Genomic DNA, 24,670 nt, shown 5'->3' on the forward strand with positions numbered 1-24,670 from the left:
TCCCCTGAAAAGATTTCTGTGTCATGATGAGCATTTTAATGACCTCTTGGTTCACAAAAACAACCACCCAGGGCTGCCTCTGCCATGAAACCTGGGAGGTTTTCAGATAGTATCCTAAAGACGACTTTGTAAGCCTCCCTGGTCATCCTTTGCTTATTTTTCCTCTCATTGGACTTTATCGTTGTTTACCAGTCAAAACTTTGTAAAGTTTCAGGATAATCCTCAGTTAGTAGAGTAGCTTTAGTGTTGTTTCTCTCTCTCTCTCTCTCTCTCTCTCTCTCTCTCTCTCTCTCTCTCTCTCTCTCTCTCTCTCTCTCTCTTCAATTTTCTACCCTCTTCAATTCTTACTTAATTTAAGGTCTTAAGATTTGAGAGCTAAACACTGGGATTTCTGCCTAGCAGGCATTTTTTGTTATTTATTTAATTATTATAATTGGCATTGTACATAGAAAGGACATGGCTACCTTCTGTTTAATATGCACTTGATAAGTATACAAAAAAAGAAATAGGAAAAATTGAATCAGTGTGCCTCTGTGGGAAAGGACACTCTCAGTGTGAGAGGTGATGTATCTATCTCCCTACAAGTTGTAGGTCAGGAGGTCTGTGAGTCTTCACACAATACAGGCTATTGCCACTGCGTTTGGTTGCATGTCAAAACTAGATAGTGAGTCCCTATCGCTGAAGATTTTTACACATTTCTTGTAATAAGACATGGAAAAGTCAGGCTGAGTTGGACTCCTTCCCTACTGGCTAACATTCACAGTGTCAGAAAAGGGCTGTTCGGGGGCTGGAGAGATGGCTCAGAGGTTAAGAGCACTGACTGCTCTTCCAGAGGTCCTGAGTTCAATTCCCAGCAACCACATGGTGGCTCACAACCATCTGTAATGAGATCTGGTGCCCTCTTCTGGCCTGCAGACATACGTGCAGACAAAACACTGTATACATAATAAATAAATATATCTTAAAAAAAAGAAAGAAAAGGGCTGTTCAAGAATCTGGGGGAAAATTGTTTCAAATGATCTTGTTATCAGCACATGGCAGGTTAGTTAGTTGTGCTGGTATGATAGTGGTATAGCTGTGGGTACAACTAACTACTTTCTGGTTGGTTGTAAAGCACAGGGGAGAACCCAGGTTTGGTACTGTAAGTGAGTAAATCCTGTGTCGGGGAGGTCATAGGCTTTGGAGGGGAGTCTACTACTGTTGCGTTAAATGGATGCACATGTCTATCAATCGGTCTTCAAAGCACGTGTATCCAGACCCACAGAGTACTGCTCCTGCCAATCACTGTTGTGAAGAGGAATTTCTCTTTTTCAGTGGGAAGTGGTTACTGTGGAGACTCACAGCTAACCCAATTGCTAAGTGTGTTACTCTCGGTCTACACTATTGACATCAATATTTCTTCGGTACGTGGCTCAGGGAACATTGTGGGAATCTGTGTGGATGTAAGAACTGGAGGAAGAGGCCTAATGTTGTGCAGTTATTTACTCCAGATTAAAACATTCCCTTGCTGGAGTGAAAGAGACACTCCTGAAACCCTCAAGAAAGCTGAAGTCCCAAAAGTCCACTCTCCGGGGTTACACCAGCGGTTAACGATTACTTGTGGTTAGGAACACTTTGACGATGGAGCTTCTGACAGTTTGTTCAGAGAACCCAGTGGCGCACCGTCCATAGGTTACTCATGTCAAGGTGGGTTCTTGGTGACACAGTCTGAGTCTCCCATGATGATGTAAGTAACTCGTCATCTGATCCCGCATCTGATAAGCAACTCCGATGAAGCCATTGCCTGATCAAGACAGACTGGGGGCGGGGAGGGGGGGAGCATTTGTTTACTCTATGATTAGTGCGATATCTGGAGGTAAAGATGCTATTGCTTCATGTCTCCCCCAAAACAGAGACCCTGGCCCTAACAGAGCTCACCAGTGAGAAGCTGGAGTTTGTGCGATATTACCATGAGCCCAGGACTCCCATAACCTCACACTGAAATGTTTTCATTGACCTAACTACCCGATCTATAACTGTCACCAGGTTCTGCCTAGTCAATTTCAGCAGTTAACTTGGTACAGCCTGGATCCACCTTCTGAAGGAGTCTCAATTGAGGTACTGTCCTGATCAGACTGATGTGTGGGCACATCTGTAAGGGACTGTCTTAATTTATGATTGATGAGGGAGGGCTGAGCCTATTGTGGATAGCACCAACCCTAGGTAGGTGGGCCTGGGCTGAATAAGACTAGCTGAGCATAAGCCTATGAGTGAGGAGAGGGCAAACCAGCTAGCAGGCAGCAGCCTGTATGGTTCCTGATGCGCTTCCTCACAGTGAGTGAGTTCCCTAGTCAGAGCGAGTGCTGCGTGGATTGGCAAGGAGTCTGCCTTGAGCTCTTGGCCTGACTTCCCTCAATGATGGACTGTGACCCGAAAGTGTCAGATGAAATAAGTCCTTTCTTCCCCTATGCTCATTTTGGTAGAGCATTTTTACCACAGCAACCGAAACGCACACTAGAACAGGCTCACAGAATCCAAAGTCCACGTGTGTTCTTCTAGGAGAGGAAAAACCATTTCTCTGCTTTGTGTACACAGTTCAAGGACAGCAACTACCTGGGAACACCGCTGTGTCATTCCCCAGGTCCCCTGGACGTGCTCTGGAATCTCTGTGTCAGGAGAGCATGTGCGAGCAGAGAACCAGAGGCTTGGGAAGGGCAATTCTTGTGCTTCCCTGACTCACAAAGCTGTCTGAAGGGCCTCCATTTGAGTAAGAGACTGCTCTAGAAATCAATAGTCACAGACATCTGTGTAACAGTAGCCTTGTGGGTGAGCAGGAGAAAAGTGGTGGACTGTTGTATTTAGAGAGGTATAGAGAGGTAGGCCTGAAGGAGGAGGGTGGGTCTGAAGAGGGGACCGTGGGTACACAGCAAGGAAGTAAGATACACCTAGCCAGAGAATTTTGCCTTACTGTACCAAACCCAGGCTCTCTCTGTGGTGATATTTTATTTCTGCTGAAATGTATTTATGCTTTAATAAATAAAGTTTGTCTGGACATCAGAGGAAAAAGCTAGCCACAACACTGAAATCATGTAATGTTAGCACACACCTTTAATCCTATCACTTGGCAGGCAGGATCTCTGTGTATTCAAGGCCACATTGGAAACAGGGCTAGGTGTGGTGGCACACACCTTAAATTCCAACACTAGTTAACCATGGAGGTCTGGAGGTCTGTACAGATAGACAGGAAGTGACAGAGCTGGGCAGGAAGAGGAAGTGATGTAGCTAGACAGAGAGAGCAAATCAGATGGCAGAACAGCAAGGCATATAGGCGTGGGTAGACAGGAAGTAACTTGCATTTTGGAAGCTGCGGAGTTGGTGAGGTAAGGTCAGCTGTGGCTTTCTCTATTTCTCTGATCTCTCCCAGGCTTTTACCCATACATCTGGCTCCATGTTTTTTATTTAATAAGACCGTTTAGAAATTCATCGACATCTCTCCATGGAGTGACCCTTAAGTGCATTCAGAAAGTAGTTGTCTGTTCCCATAGCAACTATGACAGTATCACACCAGCAAGAATATCTTGCCTGAGGTGATTCAACAGCCCTCCCATCAACCCCCGACAGCCTGCATAGCACTTTCCAACACTGGAAATGCCAACTAGTAAGGAGAAAGGTTTTGTGTGTTTGTTTGTTTGTTGTTTGTTTGTCTATGTGGAAGTCCCAGAGGGAAGCATGTGTTTCTGGAAAAAAGCATCACTTTGGTCTGGAGCCATTCTACAACTTGCCAAAAAGACACCATGAAGATACATGAGCCTGTGACAAGACCGGTTGTCAGGAAGGCAGAGAATTGCCTTTCAGGCCCCTCAGAGACAGCTGTGAGCAGGATACAATGCCAAGGGTGGGCAGTAGCTCAGTGCTGACTGGCTGAGGACAACCCAGACAGCTGTGACCAGCAGGTCCTTCTGGGTCAGGGATGTCCAGTGTGAGACAGTGTCAGACCTATGTGTCAGGGCTAGAGATGAAGTTGCAGAAATGGCAGTCTTGAAAGCATCAGCACACAGCTAGGTCTTAATTCATCCATGAGGGATGTAGGATGGCAAGGTCAGGCATGAAGCATCTAAGTTTCTGGAGTCCCTCCTGTCTTGGGACTGCGGCCACTCTAGCCTTGGTTCCCAAGGGCAGTAAATCTAGGACTCTCTCTAGTCTCACACCCTCTCCTGGACCCACAGAAACACTCCATTCATGGCCTCTACTTAGTCATGCTGGCCCACAAGACTGGGTCTAGTCAGTGTCAGCATGGATCACACAGGCTGGTCAGACCATGAAACCACCCCACTGCATTAGTGGTCACTGACAGCCCTCTACAGGAAGTTGATTTTGGAGGAAATGGAGCACTCCATTGCCCACCATCAAACATACAGGATTCCAATGACCATGACAAATAAGCCTTTATGATCCACTGCAACATTGGGGTTCGCTTGTGATAACACAGTGAGCTGAAGGCTGACAGATGCATGGGGAAATAAGATCATAGCTCATGTTTCTGAGCCAAAGGGAGTGGGAGCCTGAAATGAATTGAAGGGATAGTCAGTAGCTTTGCTATTGGGTTGAAGAAGGACTTGCCTGTCTTCTGGAAACCCATGCCCTTGTAGAGGGCCACGGCATCATGCATCAGCACAGTGGTACGAAGAACAACGTCACTGTAGCCTTGGTCTCGTGCAAACTGGAGGACAGTTCTGATCAGCGCTTTCCCAATTCCCTGTCCTCGATGCTGTGAGGACACAGACAGGTGAAATAGCTGTAGCTGCTTCCTCCCTAATGGGGGATCCTTGACTGGCCGAGCAGCCGCCATGCCCACAACCTGGTCCTCAGTCTCAGCCACCAAGAAGCAGGAACTAAGCTCACTCAGGTAGGACTTGGTGATGTCAGCCAGGTCTGTGTGTAAACACATGGCCACAAACTTCTTCAAGGGTTGTCTGGCAAGGAGCCACAGTAATAGAAGCAGAAGGAAGCCACACATAATGGCCAGCAGCCAGGAACCATACACTAGGACCAGGGCAATGGGTACCCCAAGTAAAACCAGGAGGGCTCGGGGCAGCATCAATGCATGGTGGAAGGAGGTGGGGATGTGCTCCTCCATGCCCCTAGAGAACAAGTCCAGGACCTGTTTGTGGTCCCTCTCCTGGTACTGGCGGATGTGATAAGAAGCCATGGGGAGACTTCTGGGTCTCAAATTCGCATCCACAAGGGACAGTCAGACCAGCCAGCACACCTTCACCAAGCCCTGCAGAAGAGGAAACCAACAACAAAAACATGTGAGTCCCCTGAGACCCTTCAACCCTGCCCTGGGCCTTCTTGGAGCTATGTAAAATTTACTCCAGTGTTTTCTCGAGTCACCGGGGAAGCAATAGGGCGTCACTGGAACGGTGTGAGGTCGCTAACACCTGACCACTCCCTTGGTTTCTCCCTTTCGATCTTTGTGACTTTAGTCATGCCCTTCACCCCTCCGAGCCTTTAGGTCTTCCTCTTTAAATACAGTGAAATAACACTTGGTTCCCTGTGTAATTATGAGGATGTAACATGGTGGCCTATGTGTAGTGTGTAAGTATATAGTCTCTTCCCCATTACTCTCACTTAATCACAGGCTCTCTGAACTTTTGGTGCCTTGAGACAGTTTCCTGTGGCAGGAAATCTGGTATCCAGCTCTTTCCTCTTTAGGGTCCACACATTGTGGAATCCTGGGTTCCCAAGCACAAGTTCCAGAAAAACCTCTTCCCTTTGATTAGAAGGTTTAACTTAGTGAAAAATGACAGCTTAAGCCAGACACATGCCTTCCCGCCATGAGTCCCCAGGAAGGCTGAGGAGCTCCAGGCCCACAGAGACCCCCCCCCAGCCTTGCCCTGTTCTTTCACCTGGTAGCACAGAGCAGAGAATCCCCGGACACTGTAGACTCGACATTCAGAAGAACCTGCCAGGACCTGTCCCCCTCTGGGGAGAAAACTTGGGCTGGTGCCTCATTGGCTAACTCCGGGGTAATCATAAACCAAAGATCAAGAACTAGACATGACAGAGGAGAAAGGACCTGTCCACTCCCTTTCTGATCCCCATGGAGCTAATCTGGGAGGAAAAGCAGGCCTGAGGTGGTCCCTGAGTCCTTAGCCTTGTGACAGAGTTCCCACCTCTCTTCCTGATGTATTCAAGTCACACTGTCTCACACACAGCACCCTTGGTGGCCCTCTCTGAGGACATCCTGGTCCCATGTGCATACCTTCTCTGCAACAGAGCAACTCACCCGGAGCTCACCTGTCCTTGACAAGAGTTCAGGTCCATTGACTCAGCAGCAAAGCCCTTTGTGGCCGAGTTCTCCCTGTCTAAGCTTGCCTGTGATAGACCCCAGAGCCAGGGTACTACCTTCTCGGCTGGGCGCCCCAAGAACCCAGACTCTGGTTCAGTTGATGCAAACAGCAAGAGGTTTATTGATGCGTCTGTACAGTCGGGCTACTCTCCTCCCAAGAGCAAGAGTCGCGCCCACTGCAGCCACATGGGTACTTTTAAAGGAAAAACCCACAAAAGCCATGAGATTACAATTCCCATACAATTTCGTTTCAATTGATGTCAGCAGCAGTAAGTTTGCTGCCTAAATGCCCTTTTTTGTCCTGTCCCAGTTAAGTTGTTTGTGTGAAAAATGTGCAGTTGGGTTCCTGAGGGTGCTGGGAATCAGTTTCCCTGTGGTTTTTCCTGTTTGGAAAACAATGTCCGGCTTGCCTCTGGATACAGAGTAACCATTCCTTGACTCCTGCTGTTAGAAGGGTATATAAACCCATGTTGGTACGACTAAAGAGAGCTGCTTCCCTGACAACTGAAACTGGGTGTCTAGAGTACTGTTTAACCTCCATGTCCCTCGCCAGATTTCATTCTCCAGCTGCGCCGGGCCGCGCAGATTGATTTATGTCTAGAGGCTAATTTCACAAGATCATGGCCTGATCACAGGGTGGGTACAGTAACATCTGCATTTATATTCTTCCCGAAACCTCAAGGGGGGTATCAGGGTGGGAGTGAAGTTTACACAAAGGTTACAGTGGTCTTTCCTGGAACACTTGCAATTATCCCAGTCACCGTTGAGCACATCTCTTTTTTTTTTTTTGGTTTTTCGAGACAGGTTTTCTCTGTGTTGCTTTGCTCCTTTCCTGGAACTCACTTGGTAGCCCAGGCTGGCCTTGAACTCACAGAGATCCGCCTGGCTCTGCCTCCCGAGTGCTGGGATTAAAGGCGTGCACCACCACTGCCCGGCCTGAGCACATCTCTTAATAGAAATATCTTTACATTGTTACATTGTGGCAGGGGTGGTTGGGTAATGGATGAGTCAGTTTGCCCTTGGAACTAGCTTTTTAGTTCCTCATTCTCCTGGGGCTTGGGGGGTGTAAGCCTGAAGGGTTAGGGTCTTTCACCTGCACCTGTTCTAGGACAATGAATGCCTGAGGTCTGCAGTACCCTCCGGCCCCTCCCCTTCAACTGTCACGTGGCTTTACCTGCTGTGCTGCCTCCTGGGTGACAGGCCCTGGACAGGGGACGGCCGTGTGAGCTCCGGGAGCTGCTGAGAGCATGGAAGACTCTTCATCCATCTCACATATCTTAGCTGAGGGTTGGCCTCACAGGCAAGAGCAAATCAGAGGGACACCCTTCTCCAAGGAGCTGTCCCGTGAAAGCAAGCCTCCTCCTCCACCTGCAACTGTGCCCTGCAGGCTTGGGAAGGTCCTGCTGTCCCCTCCCATGATTCTCTGCACAGGTGGAGAGGAGGCTACAGTGAGTTCTTACTTAGAGGGAGTTTCGCAGGAGCTTTGGGGCCAGGAAAAGCGAGACAACCTCACAGCAGTGTCAAGGACCAGAGGGCGATGATGCTGAGATAAAGGAGGAATAGAGGAAGGATGGTTGGTCTCCTGAGCAGTGAGGGCAGCTCATCAGGGTGAACAGACGGAAGCAGGGATGCTCCTGAGACAGGACCAAGGCACCTTGGGAAAGGATGGTCCGCGAGTGAAGGAGTGGCTGCTACTAGTAGAGACCTGCTTATACAGGACCCACATCCCATCCAAGTAGTAGACATCACATTCCAGGTGCACGTGAGGCTATGAATATACTTTTAGCTGGGATGCTAAATGACAGCTGTGGTGGGGAAACTATATTTGTCTTTGTTCACTTGAAACATGAGTCAGTCGTGGAAGAAAGAGAAGCTGTGCATAGAGACCTGTGCATGGTCTTGGCAAAACAAGGGTCCCCCCTGTGTGCAGGCTGCTTGCTGCAGAAGCCTGTGGTCAACCAGATGTCCTAGAAATTAACACTCAGTGCTGGTTCCCAAAAGGAACCCTGGCACATAGCTGAGTTGAGGACAGGTTCTATATATCTTAAATATATTTAAATATTTAAAAAAATTTTAAATTACTACAGGGTCTTATTTGCCCACGATGTTGTGGACCTAGTGGCCTTGTTTGCAAGGGAGCCTTGTTCAGTGTTGACTGAGGAGATGTCAGCAAGAGCAGCATGCCTTATGGCCTGTGCAGTGAGACAAAGGCCAGACAGTGAAATCTGTACCACTTTGAGGTGCACTGGGGGCAGGAGTGACCAGGGTCAGCACCGCTCAGACAGCAATGAGCAGGAGGTCGGCCTCAGAGATGCAGAGAGGGCACAGCACAACGTCTAAGCTCATGTAGGGAGAGGCTACTTTTGGAAGCTCAGGGGTGGTCTCTAAATGCTGCCTGATTCTTCATGGCAAACCAGAGGCTGCACCCCAGGTCCTGGCGGAGGCTGTGATGTTTCAGGATGTTTATCTTCAAGCTAGGGTTCCAGGTTAACCATTCTCATGATGCTCGGGAGGAAATGGGTGTTACGTAGCAGTTTCCAACACAGGATGTTTATAGGGAGGCAAAACAATGAAATGCTGCAAGGAGAGGAGAAATACTCCACTTGCTGGAAGCTTCTTAAACTCAAGAATTAAGCAACTCAAGAACTGCAGGAAGTCCCTGAAACTGACTAGATTGACTATGCTTCCTCCTCAAGCATAGAAGTATATATGAGCAATAAGTAGACTGTTGGGAGACTCTAGGACAAGTTGAACTACCTGAAAGAAATGGAGATCAGCCAAATCACCTAGAAGAGATTCAGACCTGCTGAGCCATTTGGAAAGAATACTCTTCAACCTGTTGAAGTATTGGTATGCAGTTCACTCAGGTTTTCCTCTTTTTGTGATCTGTCACCCACGATGGGGTGGCTTTTGATGATGCAGCTGTTTTTGAATCATTCCTGCTCCTGTGAGTAACCATTCACCAATATTTCTGTACGTGACCCAATAAAACTCATTGGTTCACTGAGCTGGACTTTGAATGGTGTCTGTACTTTGGCCGTCATCGGCTCTGTCTGTGGTAAGTAGGCGTGTGTGTGTGTGTGTGTGTGTGTGTGTGTGTGTGTGTGTGTGTGTGTGTGTTTGAAGGGACTCTAGCCAGTCTGAGCATGGCAGACATGGCTCTGGAAGGCCTTGCCCTTCCCCCATTCCCTTGGCCTTGCTAAAAACCGTTCGATTACATTCCTAAAGCTAGGCACCGAGGTCTATTCCCTTATTTGGCCACTCCTCCTCAGGCTGACTACCAAAGTCCAGCTATCAAAATATTGAAGTCCAGCAATCAGAAGCCCCCTTTGGCTCACCTAATTAACATGCCCAATTAAAATTAAACACCTCATCCTAATTTGGGGTTCCCCTTGTACCTTTGTAAACGCTGTTTTCCTATGTGCCATGTCTGTCTCCTCTCTACCCAGAGGCAGTCCTTTGTCCCCCTCTGGGACAGATGTCCCTGCCCCCTCTCCCTTGTTCCCTTCCCCTTCTCCCTCATCCTCTCTCTCCTGCCTTTGTCTCTTATTCCCTGCCCTCTGTCCCTCTGGGACAAATAAATCTCCTTTGTGCTGAGAACTTGGCCTTGGGGATCCTGAGCCAATTCCCTTACAGTATTGTGTCTTCCTAGGAATATTATACAACAATGGCTCACCCTGTCTCAGGACATTTTGATATTGTCTCTAACATGTGAATGCTAAGCAAAGTTAAACTAGGGCCCTGAAGTGGGGAGCAGAGGCTGTGATTGTGGCCATGCAGATTCTGGGTCATATCACCTCCAGAAGGAACAGAAGTTAAACTGAAGGCTTCATGGGTTTTACTGACCCTCTGTGCCCTCATATCCTTGGTGGCTTCTCCCAAACCCAGCAGCCTCAGTCCCAATCTATCTTGAAGGCATGTTGGACCTTGTGGTTCTTCTGACACTCTGTGCCCAGTGTCGCCTTCCTCCCACCACTGGCCTCATGGGTCCTAGGCTGCTCTCTAGCCATAATGGCAGCTGCACTTGCTTTGTTTGCCACCAGCTGAAAGGTGAGAGGTCATGCCCCACAATTCCTAGTATCAGAGTGTCTTAGTTAGGCTTTTATTGCTGTGAAGAGACACCATGACCATGGCAACTTTCTTCTAAAGGAAAATATTAAATTGGGGCTGGCTTAACAGTTCAGAGGTTTAGTCCATTATCACCATGGAGGGAAGCATGGCAGCACACAGGCAGACATGGTGCTGAGAGGTCTACATATTGATCTGCAATCATAGGAGGAGACAGTGAGCCACTAGGCCTGGTTGGAGCTTCTGAAACCTCAAAGCCCACCTCCAGGGACATACATCTTCCAACGAGGCCACACCTTCTCCAGCAAGGTCACACCTAATAGTCCCACTCCCTATGAGCCTAGGGGAGCCATTTCCATTCAAACCACTACCCAAAGGATGGTTAGAGGTCAGTATCAGCGTTATGCACCCTAAAATAAAAGTGAGTGTGTGAATGTGTGCTTGTGTGTTGTAACAGGCTACAGTTGTAACAAGGCCCCGACCTTGGTAGGCACCAAAACCTTAGCACAATTGACTCCATGATGGAAGTGCATTCAGGCTGTAAAATTTAACACATATATGCACCACCTGCCAAAACTAAAACGAAGGCCTAATCCATTAATAGAGTTCTGAGAGTCTCAAAATGTACTAACCCTGCTTTTTAGCTTCTGTTCTGCTTCTGGATAACTGTTCTTGTTAACCAAATGATGTCAACCCAGGACATGGTTTTCATGCTTAGAAGCTGATCCTGAGGAAGGATCGGGGTTACTGTAGGATCCCAAGTACCCAGTATAGTTGGCGACTGACTAATGAAGACTTCCTGTTGGCTCAACCCATGTCTGAGCAGTCTTCTCTGGTGGGCACCCACAACACAGTGACAGCCAGTCTCTAAAGCTCACTAGTTCATTACAGCCAAACGAAAACCCACAGCAGTGCCTCAGGAGCCCTGTCTGGGGGGGGGGGGGCTTCTTAGCCCAGTTCCTGGGTCAAAAACCTCACAAGTGACAGAAGCTCTGGGGATGGTGGCGGAAGGAGTGGCTTAAAAGCTTCCTCACGGACATGACAGATACTGTTCACCTGTCTCCTTCACGCCAACAGTGGAGAACAGATAATGGTATACGCTAAAGAGTGCAGAGGTAAATCCTCAGGACCCCAGGGCCTCGTTCGCTTTCTTGAAGGCTTCCGGTGCTCCATGCTTTGTGTGCACTGTCTAGTTTTCACTATAGCACAAGATGCTAGGATGGAGGAAACCCACTCATTCTGTTTACTTAAAAAAAAAAAATCAAGCCAGAGGGTGGTGGCACACGCCTTTAATCCCAGCACTGTGGAGACAGAGGCAGGTGGATCTCTGTGAGCACAAGGCCAGCCTGGTCTACAGAGTTCCAGGATAACCAGAGCTACACAGAGAAATGCTGTCTCAAAAAAAAAAAAAAAAAATTCAAACTAGGCATGGTGGAAGACACCTGTAATCGAGTGTTCAGGAGGCTGAGGCAAAAGAGATTGAGAGTATGAGGCCAGCCTGGGCTATGTAGCAAGAGACTGTCTCAAAAAAAAAAAAAAAGATTTTTCTTTTCAAACCTACAGATTAAACATAATTGATATGGCAATTCTGTGGTGGTGGTGGTATTGAGAACAATAGAGACTTTCTTAGCCTGGGGGACTAGGGTCCTGGAAAACTTGATAGACACAAAAGCACCTCTAGCCAATGGCTTTGGGGTCCTTGTCTCGAGAATTCCAAGACTGAAATATGTGGACCACAGAGGGTGAGTTTTAGAGACAAGATCATTATAGCTTTAGAAGCTTAGGAGGACAGACCTGCCATTTGCGTTAACCCGGTGTGGAGGTCAGCCAGAGGACAGACAAGCAGACACATGAGGGAACTGGGGCATCACAGAAAGACTAAGGAAGCCCAGGGTACCAGCAAATGTGTACTTAGGCGCTGGTCAGCACCAGAGGGGACAGAGGGGCAGACCCAAGGCAACCTCATTGCTGCCATAGAGACTGCACCAAGGGCCGAGGATGCTGGGGAAGAAAGGTACATTACCGTATTAAAGGGCTAATTAATTACTCCTCTTATCTCATCAGTGAACACTAAGGTAAATCCACCATCCTGAGGGATGGTCCCTTGGACAGGTAATTGACAGGTACAATTGGATTAACTCTATTTTAAGAAAATTATTTTATCTTTAGTAGAAGCTTGTGGATAGGTGTTTTGCCTTCACGCGTGTCTGTGTATCTGATTTTCCAGAGGTTAGATTGCAGAGGTCAGATTGTCCAGGCTATTGCATCCTCTGGAACTAAAGTTACAGATAGTTGTGAGTTGCTGTGTGGGACTTAGAATTGAACCTGGGTCCTCTGGACCACCAGTCAGTACACTTAGCCACTGAACCATTTCTCCAGGCCCTGGATTAACCCTCAAGCTAGCAAATGATGGCACATGTCCATTCTTTTCTTCAGGAGGCAATGGCTTTCCCTTAGTGGCCCTCAGTTCTACTGGAACGCTGCCTCTTCCCAAAGCAACACCCTCAAAACAATCAAGTGTGGGATTATCGGCACTAGCCACCACACCCAGATTCGCTTCCATTTTATCTTATTTGGGGGCGGGTGGAGAACAAGTGTGCCACAGTGTGCATGTGAAGTCAGAGGACAATTTTCCATAATTAGTTCTTTACTTTCACGGTAGCTGCGGGATCCTGGCATTGAACTTGGCTCCCCCATAATGGAAAGAGTGGGACTGAGAAAAGGCACAAACTCCCTAGTGGTTTTTAATACCAGAATGCTGCTGTCTATACCCCTAATGCCAGAGCAGGGGCAAGGCTGCCCCCCAGCAAGCTTGTAAGCAATGCCAGTTAATAAACACGTCCTCCACTTTGGACTGCCACACTGCTGGTGCAGTTGATGTGTACATTTATTAATATGAGTGTCATAAAGATGATCTGTGAAGCATTTGTTTCTCTCCTGGGAATGTGTTCAATCCTTGTGAGCCTCTGACCAAGAAAATGAATAAACTGTTGCTATTTCTCAGGAAAAAGTTAGCAGAAGTGCCCATGTCTCTCAAGGGGTAGTTTTAAGCCCATTTAGGAGCAGTGTTCTCCACGTGAACCAGGTAAGGCCAGAGCCTGTGTTGGCTTTGCAAACACTGCCCATTTCTAGCTGGAATGTAGTGCTGGTGAAGGGGATGTAGGGGGTGGGGTATGGCTCAGTCAGAAAAGCACTCGCCACACAGGCATCAGGACCCAAGTTGGATCCCCAGCATTCATGGTAAAAAGCCAGGCGTGGTGGCCTGCCCTTGTGATCCTGGCTCTGAGAGACAAGAGGATCCCTAGGACTCTCTGGCCAGCCAGTGTAGCCTAGTAGATGAGTCCCAGGTCCCAGTGAGAGACTCTGTCACCACAACAAGAAGGTAGATGGCTCCTGAGAAATGACATCTGAGGTTGACCTCTAACCTCTGTACCTCTATGGGTGTGTACCTACACTGGAACAGCAACCTACAGAGAGAGAGAGAGAGAGAGAGAGAGAGAGAGAGAGAGAGAGAGAGAGAGAGGGAGAGAAGGGAAGAAAGACAGAAAAGACAGAGTTGTCCCATGGGTCACGTGTATTTGACCTTGAATGAAAAGCCAGCAGGGGTAGCGTGGAGGAGGGGCTGTGTAAAGCAGGGGTCACTGTCGCTCCCGGGCTTGGGAAGGACAAGCAAGGCTGAGCCAGTGTGGAGGAGGTGACTTTGGCACAGCCACCCACATTCAGAACCCAGCTTCATTTGGGGAGAATCCCATGGCTCACAGGCTCTGTCTGTGGCCTCCTGCTGCCACCCTCCACTTCACCCCATGCCAACCTGGGCCTGCTCAGCAGCCTGGAGCTGCGCTGGCTCATGGCCACTCCTGGCTCTGGGTTGTTTTTCTGGCTTCCCTGCAAATCCATTCAGTCACCATGGAGAGCGAAGCATGGCCTTCTGGGTCAGTTGCTTTGGGGACAAAATGTAGATGCATCACCACTGCCTGTCCTAGATGTCTTCACAGCCCTTCTTACCAGGGCCAGAACTTTCCCCTCCCTCCCTCCCTCCCTCCTTGTTTCCTAGAGACTGACCTTCTGTACTGCCAGGGCCAGAGCAGCAAGAGGCCACTTTTCAGCCTTCACTTGGGGTTGGCGTGTTGGGGAGGGGGTGGGAGGCCTGGAAGAGATTGGGGGGTGGAGGGAGGGTGAGCTGGTGCTCTGCCCGGGACCTCCGTGAGGACAGGGTCTATTCCCAGCTGTCCGGGCTCCCCAAACCTTCCCTCCCTTCCTGTCATCAGACTCCAAACTTGTGCTGTTCCTGTTCAGGCCTGTAGCCACAGCATGCTGGCTTCAGAGCAACCCAGGTGTAGGTCCTGCTGTGCACTGTGGGGGTCAGCTCCTCATGACTATCATTCAGTTCCTGAGACAAGTCACCTGCAAAGTGAAAGGCTTGTTTTGGCTCAGAGTTTTGGAGGTTCTAGTCCAGGACTCCGAGGTCTTAAAAGGAGGGACACAGGAGGCTCAGACACTGGCTCAGGAGATTGTCCTTAAAACCCTGGGCTGGATGGGATGGGAAGAGATGAGTCCCAGGTGGGTGGCCTCTGGATCTCAACAGAGCACCAAACTAGGCCCAAAGTACATCACAGCAAGGGCAGGGCTGGCTGAAAGTGTGTTGGTTTGAAAGAAAATGGACCCCCTAGACCCGAATGGAGTGGCACTATTAGGAGGTATGGCCTTGTTGGAGGAAGTGTGTCACTGGGGGGGGGCGCTTTGGGGGCTCATATATGCTCAATCTATGCCCAGTGTGGTACACAGTCTCCTTCTGCTGCCTAAGGATCAAGATGTAGAACCCTCTGCTCCTTCTCCAGCACCATGTCTGCCTGCATGCTGCTTTGCTTCCCGCCATGATGACAATGGACTAAACGTCTGAAACTGTAAGCCACCCCCAATTAAATGCTTTCCTTTATAAGAGTTGCTGTGGTCATGGTACTCTTCACAGTAATAAAACCCTAACTAAGACAGAAGGACAGTAGTCCTAACAGGTGCCCTTTACCAGCAGCAGGGATGGATACCTCAGTGAGAAGCTGACACACTGTTCTCCCTTTGTCAGAGTGGAATGGATGGAAGGAGGCTACCTAAAAAGGAAGTTATGCCCTTCAGTTCTGGGACAGCTCCTGTACCGAGACCTCCCTCAGGCATGTCTTCAAATGTATGCGATCACATAGACCAGAGCCTTCTTCCTCCCAGAGGCCCGATGAGGTGCACACTCGTGGCTAGCAGCAACATTTGCCCAGTAGGTTTCTTGCAGGTGGATGCCCATCTTGATGGGAAAGAGGACAATTTTAAACATATGTATCTAGATACTAACTTCATAATATATTCTAAATGTACCTTAAAAGATTATTATTATTATTATTATTATTATTATTATTATTATTATTACAGCACTTAGGGCCTCATATCTGCTGGGAAAGTGTGTATGCTATATTCCCAGCCCCAGACCCCAGCACATATTTAATATTTAAAGACCTCAATGTTTTTGTTTTGCTCTGTTTTTCTCTATTTTTATTTTCTGTGTATGGGTAAGTTAGTGGCTGAGCATTTTTAAGTAATATTAAGTCTCTGTTCGGTTATTCGGGAGCTGGCAGACAGGACAGAAACTTCTGCCAACAACTCACCAAGGTAGTTGTGGTGTTTGACCGAGAATGGCCCCCATAGGCTCATAGATGTGAATGCTTGGTCACCGGGGAGTGGCACTGTTTGAAAGGATTAAGGAAGTGTGTCACTAGCGGGGCACTTGCAAGTTTCAAAGGCTTATACAAGCTAAGAGTCTGTCTCTGCCTGGGGAGCAGGATGTAGCTCCCAGCTCCTGCTCCAGCGCCATGCATGCCGCCATGCTCCCTCACACAATGATGATAATAGACTGAGTCTCTGAAACTGTAAGTACGCCTCCAATTAAATGCTGTCCAAGAGTTGCCTTGACTAAGACAGTAGTGTTAGGTGACGTTTCTTTTCCTTTTTCTTTTTTGGTCTGTTTTTGGTGTTGTGGTCTGTGAGGAAACGTACCTTCCCAGGAAAAGTCAGGTGTAAAACACTGGGCACTGATAGAAAGTAAGCAAAGGTGAATCTGAAAGGAAGAGTTGCATCACCCTGCAGCAGTGACAAGGCATGCAGCCCAGGCCAATGCAGCCGGTTGTCGTCTGACCTCTGCAGGCCCACAATTGTCCACAGGTGAAGTGACTGAGGTCATGCCATCCTGTCCCAATTGATTTTATGTCTGCTTAGTCACGTCTCAGGTTTCCACCCTGCACCAGCCACATCTGCCTTGGCAATGCTTCAAGGACTGTCTGTGACCTTGACCACGGGCCTTGGAAAGGAAGCAGATGTTACTGCGCTGCTTGCTCGGAGTCCCTCGCAATACCTGCTCCTCCTGAGTACTGGTATAATTATGATTTCACCTCTAAAAACACTGTAACCCTGAGCTTGGGCACCAAGAGGCTTTTCAGAGGCCTGAGCTCACTCCTCTTGGTCTGCCTGTCAATGAAAAAAAGGACTCAATACTTCTAATTTGCTCGACCAGTGTGGTTGTCAATAACTATCTCCTGTGGATTATTTCATAGGTACCACACAAAGAAAATAAATGTAATAAATAAATAAATGTTCGAAAACAACCAACCAACCAAAAAATGATTGTTCATTCAATTCCAGGTATGTTGTACAAGTTGTCTGAATCAATCCAGTCATTTTCTTCAGTACCTAAGAGTTCAGGAATGTGTGCCCTAAAACAAGAAGTACTCAGCAAAGCCCCTACTGAAGCCATACCCTGCACAGTAAATACCTCTGCCAGGCCACCTGCCAGTGATTGTTGGTTCAAGGTAGGAGTGGCCATGTTCTGAGAGCTAAATTTGAACTTACTATTTGTGGTCAAGGCCATCTGATTTATTAAGTCTTATGTAACCCTTCCCGTGATCCTTAAAACCTCCTTTGGGGCTGGAGAGATTTCCGAGTTGTTAGAAGAATTTGTTTCTCTTCCAGAAGACCTGGGTTCAGTATCCAGGACCCATATGGTGGCTTACAACCATTACATGGGATCTGACATCTTCTGACCTCCATGGGCACCAGGCATCCATGGGGTACGTATATACATACATATAATCAATGACTTGTGCACAAAATGTGTTTTAAGCAGTTTTGTCGGAGATTGAAACATTCCATCCTGTAGGGAAGCTCCTTAAGCAGGAAGGTAAACAACTCACAACAGCTTCAGGAAGTTCCTGAAACTGACCAGATTCACCCCATCTTCCCCAGCAAGAGTAAGCAATAAAGCTGCAAAGAAGACTCAGACAAGACAAGCTGCAAAGAAAACAGACCAGACCAGCTTCTGAGAAAAAGCAGAAACCTGCCGAGCTGCCTGGAAGAACTCTCTAACGTGTAGTAGTGCCTGTGTGCAAGTCATTTCTGCTCCTGTAAGCACCCCTCGTCCATATTCCGGTAAGTAGCCCACAATAAAACTCACTAATTCATCAAGTTGGACCTTGGGGATCTCTGTACTTCTGTCTGTCGTGGACTCGATGTCTGAGGTGAGTCGAAGTGCGTTGCATCTCCTCAGGAAAAGTTTTGCCACACAACAACAACAAAAATCTAAGAAAGAAACCCTTCTCCCTGTCCCAGCGATTGGAAAGCACAGTTGGGCAAGACACACATGTATTTTGCAATTGAAAGAGTTAAATCCCTCACCTGGATCTAACCTGACTCCCAGTGTTTCCTAAAGGGTTACTTGACTCTTCCTAAGTAAAGCAGGAGATAAAGTATTTGCCTTAGGAATTATAAAACATGGAAATGTAAAGCCTCTCCCAGTGGGGTTATAACCATGATAAAGCATGAGGCAGTAAAACCTGTCACACTGGTGATTAGCACACAACACCAAATGTGTCCTAATCTTAAGATTGCAAACGCTGCCTGTTCTAATTGGCTGACCTTAAACTCTTTTGTAAACGTGCAGTCCTGCTTTTGTGATTTTTGTGAACATTTTGTCGGTCCTAACTGGTTGACGTATGGTTGAACCCAACATCTCTGTATTCCCGCTATACTGTCTGTGTGTCCCAGTATTGCCTCTGCTCGTCTCCTATTCCAGTGGGGAGTGAGGAGCCCCAGCTGAGATAAAGATTTTTTTACTTTTGCAACACTACTGCCTCTAAGAGTTCTTTGATCTAAAATTGGGGATACAACAGCAATGATCGGTGGCTCCCCATGAACTTCATTCATCTTTGGAGAATATTCCTCTGTTTGCTCGTTTACCAAAACGAGAAATAAGAATCAAACTCTCTTTGCCTGGCTGGTCACCAGCTCTCAGCTGCAGCCTCAAGTGGCCCGAGGCTTGCTGTGTGCTCCCATCCTTGGCCCAGCCCCCTCCCTCCAGGATCTCCTCAGACCAGGAGCGGAGCCCAGTCCAGCAGAGCCAAGGCCCATCCTGCTCAGGCCCACAGGGAGCCAGCAGCCAGGTTAAAGAAAGAATATAAAAGACGAAATAAAGAAAGGAAGGAAGGAAGGGAAGAAGAAAGGAAGGAAGGAAGGAAGGAAGAGAAGAGAGAAAGAAAGAAAGAAAGAAAGAAAGAAAGAAAGAAAGAAAGAAAGAAAGAAAGAAAGGAAGAATCAAACTCCCAGGTTAGCCCTTTCCAAAGCATCTCATTGTGACATCACTGTCACAATATCAGCTTAGGACTGGGTGGTGACAGGTTATGAGGAAGGTACCTCCCAACAGGATGTCGGAAATCATAAGCAGGACATGTGGTCAGGGTTAGAAAGAGGGACCTGGGTCCTGTGGCCTCTGGCTGTAGGTCTTGTCTGAGCTGCGTGGCCTTCCAGGAAGCCAGGGTAACCATGGAGTTCAAGGCCCCACTGGGGTCCCATTCACAAGTGTATGTATGCGCCTCTGGAAATGAACCGCACGAGGAACACAAGCTGAATGGACACCAGCCACTGGAGCATGTGGCTCTGGCAGGCCCAGCCCTTCTCCCCATTCCCTCTGCCTTCTAAAAACCGTCCATTACATTCTAAAGTAGCCACCGAGGTCCATTCCCTTATTAGCCACTTCCTCCTCCTGAGGCTGACCACCAAGGTCCAGTTATCAATGTATTGAAGTCCAGCAATCAGAAGCCCAGTTGGCTCACCTAATTAACAAGCCCAGTTAAAAATAAACACCTCATCCTAACATGAGGTTTCCCGTTTTACCTTTATAAACAGCCATTTGCTTATGTGCCACATCTGTCTCCTCTCCATCCAGAGGCAGTCCTGTCAACCTCCGGGACAAATACCCCTTCCCTTTTTCCTTGTCCCCTATCTCCTTTACCATCCCATCCTAGCCCATTCTAACACAGACCTCCCCTTCTTCTCCTCTTAAAAATGACACCTGCAAGGTGCTGTTTTTCTGCCTGAGTCAGAAAGCAGCCACTTTAACTTTCTTCCCTGCTTAATAAAGGATCTCTCTGTGAAACCTGGTGTTTGGGTGTGGCTTGTGTTTAATCCAGGGTCTGGAGGAAGCCCCTGCTGGGCGGGGCGGAGGGGGGGGTCCCCTTCACAAACCATCTCCCATATTTCAGAAGTCAATGAAGAATTCATTGGAGTTTGCCAGTCTCTTCGATCTTTCTGAGCGTCTAGCACTATGACAATCCTTCTCTTTGTCTTTTCTGTCTCTCATATTTAATTCAACAAGAGAGCTGAGCAGCAGGACTCAGACTATTTGGACCCCAGGGTCCTGCTTTGGTCAAAGCTTCTCTCCATGCCCACATATGTACACCATGTAGCATTCATTTCTTTCTGGCTCTGAACACTAGGGTACTCTCGCTATAGGAACTGTCAACCCCTGGAGTCTCAGCCATATGCCCATACATTGAAAGTGTGTGTGTGTGTGTGTGTGTGTGTGTGTGTGTGTGTGTGTGTGTATACTCGTCTGTGGAAGTGTACATGTAGAGACCAGGAATTCACACTGGATGTACTCTTTAGTTTCTTCCCCACGTTGTTGAGACAGTGTTTCTCACTCACTCACTGGCTAGACTGAGTGGCTCCTATGCTTCGGGGAATCTGCCTGTTTGTTTCCCCAGCACTGACATCATAGTTCCGTGCTGCAGCAGCTGACTTGTTATAGGACTGTGTAGCTGAGCTCGGGTCTTCCTGTCTGTGTGGGAAGCACTCACTTTCCCCCTCAGCCGTCTCCTCAGTCCCTCCTGCACTTTCTGTGAGCACTAGGTGAGCACAGACCACAGTAGGAGCCAGAATTAACTGGGTTTCCTTACAGGCGCCCACATCAGCACAGAACATGATCTATAAAAGCTGGGTCATTGGAAATCCCTGAACCACAGGCTGGTAGCTCCATCACAGTCCCTTCACCACCCCCAACAACTGTTTACCACTTATATAACCCTAGAGAGGGGCCCCATGAGCTTGTCAAGTTTAATCTGAGACGTCTAGTCCCATAGATTTCAGGACCCTAATAGAAATACAAAGATGTCTTTGAATGCATGGATGCTGGCAGCCATGAGAGAGCCACCTGAGTCCAAGGATACTAAGGCTTCATAGACATGGTGTTGGGAATGGAACCCAGGTTTTCTGCAAGAACAAGTTCTCTTAACAACTCGGCCATCTCTCCAGCCCCAAGGGAGGCTTGAAGGATCATGGGGAGGGTTATGTAAGACTTAGTGAATCAGATGTCCTTGACCACAAATAATAAGATTTAAGTTCAAGTTCAGCTATCAGAACATGGCCACTTGAACCAACAGTCACTGGCAGGTGGCCTGGCAGATGTATTCACTGTTCAGGGTGTGGCTTTAGAAGGGTCTTTGTTGCTAGTACTTTGGAAGACGTCTTTGGCTTTACCAGAGGCCAGGCAGGATCAAGGAACTCCAAATTGGTGCCTGACGCAACTGTCACCATGTAGGAGTCATCCAGCAACTGATGGAGGGTGATGCAGAGACCCACAGTCAAACATTGGGCAGAGTTCGAGAATCCTGTGAAGGAGGAGGAGAAAGGAGTGTAGGAGCCGGAGGGGTCGAGGACACCACGGGAAGGCTCACACGATCTGCTAACCTGGGCTCATAGGGGCTCACAGAGACTGAACTGAGAACCTGAGAGCCTGCATAGGACTGATGTAGGCACTTTTACTGGCTTTGGGGGCCCTACTCCTCATACTGGGTTGCCTTGCCAGCCTCAATACATGAGGAGGTGCTTAGTCTTAATGCAACTTGATACAACATGTTTTGTTGATACTCATGGGAAATCTGCCCTTTCTTGGATGGAGAGGATTGGGGGGTGGGATGGTGGGGAAGAGGCTGCAGCTGGGATGTAAACTAAATAGATGAATAAAAATAACATTAGAAAAATGAAAATAATAAAAAAGAAGGGTCTTTGCTGATTACTTTGTGCTTTAGGATGCTCATTCCTGAACTCTTTCCTTTAGAGCCAATCAGCTTTCTGGTTGGTTAATTTATTTGGTTAGGGACTGATGAAAATGACTGGGCTGACCCTTACCACTTGCATAAAATACCTGGAGTTGACCACACAAATGTTCTTTCATTTATTATCATTTGTTTTAAATGTGTATTACATTTATTTACTTGGTGTGTGTATATGTGTGAGTGCGCATGCACCATGATGTGGAGGTCTGAGAAAAACTTGCTGGAGTAGGCTCTCTCCTTCCACCATGTGGGTCCTTATTGAGAGCCACTGGTAGCGAAAATCCATGAGAGTATACAGCAGTGACAACTAGAGTTCAGAAGGTCAACCTATCAGAACTAAGGGTTCTGTTAGAGGAAGCCATCATGCAAGGCGTTATGGGATTACTGCCTTTTGAATGAACTGGCTGTCTCTTGTAAACTTCTGGTGCAATAGTAGTTATGATTCTCCCCCATTTACTGTGCATCTCCATGTAATGTGTACATGTAATCTCACGATTGCATCTCAGTCTTGGGCACAGCTTTTCCTATACACTTGGGGTAATTAGATAACTGTCCCCAGCTGTGTTTATTTTTCATTAACATACATCTGGCCAGGGCCATTCTCCAGACAAAAGTATTTCAGCAAAGATACCTTTTTCCAAGGACAAAACTGCACATAGATAAACATTAACTCATCTCACCCAGAGAAAAGAACCACTAACAATTAAATCCTCAACCCTTAACCTTCACCCCGGGTTATTTACACAAAACCCTAACTTTAGAGATTTACTGCTCACATTCCTGGGATGATGTTTTAGCCATTTGCTAGTTACTGAGTTAAGGTAGTTACTTCCCACTGACCCAAGGAGATTGCCTCCAGGCCAGGCAGGCAATAGGTGCCAAGCTTCTTTCTTGTGCAAATTAAGTTTTTATTCCTCCTCAGCCAGATGCTATTCCTAGATTTTCTCCTCAGCAATTACTCTGAGTGAAAGTGCTTTTACTAACCAAATACTACATGCTCTGACATAGGTTGCTTAGCCACCTAACATATGTCCCCCTCCCCATCAGAAAGCAGCTGCAGCTGGAATGAGCGGGAAAAGCGGCGCCAAAGATAGTCTATGTTCTTGTGACTTGTTGACCCCCAACAGTCTACCTAGCCATTTCTAGATTATAGTTTGAGCACATAAATGCCCTAATGATCTTAGCCTTTAGTTGACCCTACCAGAGAACTCCCCTTTAGTCACTCCCCTTTTGGGGTGTAAGTGGAAGCTGACAACTACTTGCTTTATGTGTGGGTCCTTATCACTCTCTCTGAAACCCTGAAAACTTCAAGCCTCGCATTACTTTATCATATACTGGTTCTCTGAGAGCACTGAGAAAATTGATTGAGAAGAATAGAGATGAGGACAGAGATGGAAAGAACTAGGTAGAATGATGAGAGAACAGCAGAAGAGACTGAGAGCAGGAGGGACTGAGAGGAGCTAAGTAAGAGAGCAGAAAAGAAACTGTGTCGAGAGAATTGACTTAGAGAAATAAAGCAAATGGACTAAAGAACTCAGTGTGCTTAGATCACTGACAACCCCTCAGATTAGAATCCTCAGCTGATTGTTAGACTCTTCCGAGGACCCTGGGAGCAAACAATATAGGCTGGACCTAACATTGTTTGCGATAGGTCCTGGAGATGGAACTCAGGTTACCAGGCTTGGCCACAAATACCTTTTCCTGCTGAGCCATCTTGCCAGTCCTGCAACCATTTTAAAGTACATAGTCCAGCAGTGTTAAGGACATCTACACGTGGGTGGGAACCGGCTCTTGTACGTCCCTCCTCAGTCCTTCAGTTCAGCCTCGAGTCTGTCCGTGGATGGAGGACTTGCAGCTGTTCTCCAGGGGAAGCCCAGGACTCAACAAAATACTTGATACTGAGAAGCTTCAATAAACGACACAATTTATACGAGGAAGAGGCTCGATGGGCTTTCATTCCACTATGGAAGGGACAAAATTCTCCCTGATTTATTCAACCACACACTTCAAGCTACAGAGTTTAAGCTTCAGGTCTCTCTCAGCCTTGCCCTGGCTCTTCCAGTGAACGCTGTTTGCATTTGAAAGTTGCTCTCCTGAATGTAGAACTGCTCATGCCTCAGGCTCCACAAGCCTAAGATGGATGCGGAGGGCAGATTTCGTTGAGAAACATAACATTTTATATTCAGACTAGGCTTCACAGCCTGGTGGGGGTGGATTCATCCAGTTGGAGCCAAAGTGGCACAGCCACTGGCTCTGGCCACAGCCACTCCATTATTAAGAAAACCCCATTGAGAGTTTGCTCTTTCTAACCTTTGAGATTCTAACTGAGTTTAGACCTTTCCAATGATTCTATTTCCTTCCAATTTGTTTTTTTTTTTTTTTTTAGAAAGAAGGTATCCAACATGAAATTAACCTACAGCTACACTGTACGACTTTGCGGCCTTTGGTCCATCAAAAGTGTGCTGTCACCCTATTTCTCAAATCCCAAGCATTCCCAGCAGCCCAAGAAGTAACTTGAGCTCCGGCAGCCACAGCTTCCTGCTTCTGTCTCCCCAGACCCTGGCACCTCCATTTTACCAGGTTATCTTGCATTTTGGCTCAGATCGTAGGGCACAACTTCCTGTTTATCACGTGGACTTCCCAAGTCTTAGGACACCAGTGCTCAACTACAACTCAGGAAGTCTTCCTTGTCTTAGCCCACTCTGACTCAGGGATGTCAATCCCATGTCCGTCCACATGCAGCCATCCGCACAGCATGGCCTCATCTTTGCAGCCTTCAAGAAGAGATGGAGAACCGTTATTTGGATTTGGCTCAAGAACACTAAGGACCTTCCTTCCCCTCCCCCTGGAG

General features: G+C 47.6%; 1 protein-coding gene across 1 annotated transcript; it reads right to left on the minus strand.

The window, feature by feature from the left end:
• Positions 1–4,399: 4,399 nt before the first annotated feature.
• LOC114688549 (N-acetyltransferase 8-like) lies at positions 4,400–6,033 on the minus strand. The gene is made up of 2 exons (XM_028863127.2): positions 5,889–6,033; positions 4,400–5,260 (listed from the first exon to the last, which is right to left on the minus strand). The coding sequence occupies exon 2, from the start codon at positions 5,186–5,188 to the stop codon at positions 4,505–4,507; it is 684 nt and encodes a 227-aa protein (XP_028718960.1). The 5' UTR covers positions 5,189–5,260; positions 5,889–6,033; the 3' UTR covers positions 4,400–4,504.
• Positions 6,034–24,670: the final 18,637 nt, after the last annotated feature.

The sequence above is a fragment of the Peromyscus leucopus genome, chromosome 3 (assembly GCF_004664715.2).
Source record: "Peromyscus leucopus breed LL Stock chromosome 3, UCI_PerLeu_2.1, whole genome shotgun sequence".
In the NCBI taxonomy this organism is placed as follows: Eukaryota; Metazoa; Chordata; class Mammalia; order Rodentia; family Cricetidae; genus Peromyscus; species Peromyscus leucopus.

Excerpts from the sequence above, each read along its gene's own strand:
- LOC114688549 (XM_028863127.2), bottom strand. The coding sequence starts at position 5,188 with ATGGCTTCTTATCACATCCGCCAGTACCAGGAGAGGGACCACAAACAG.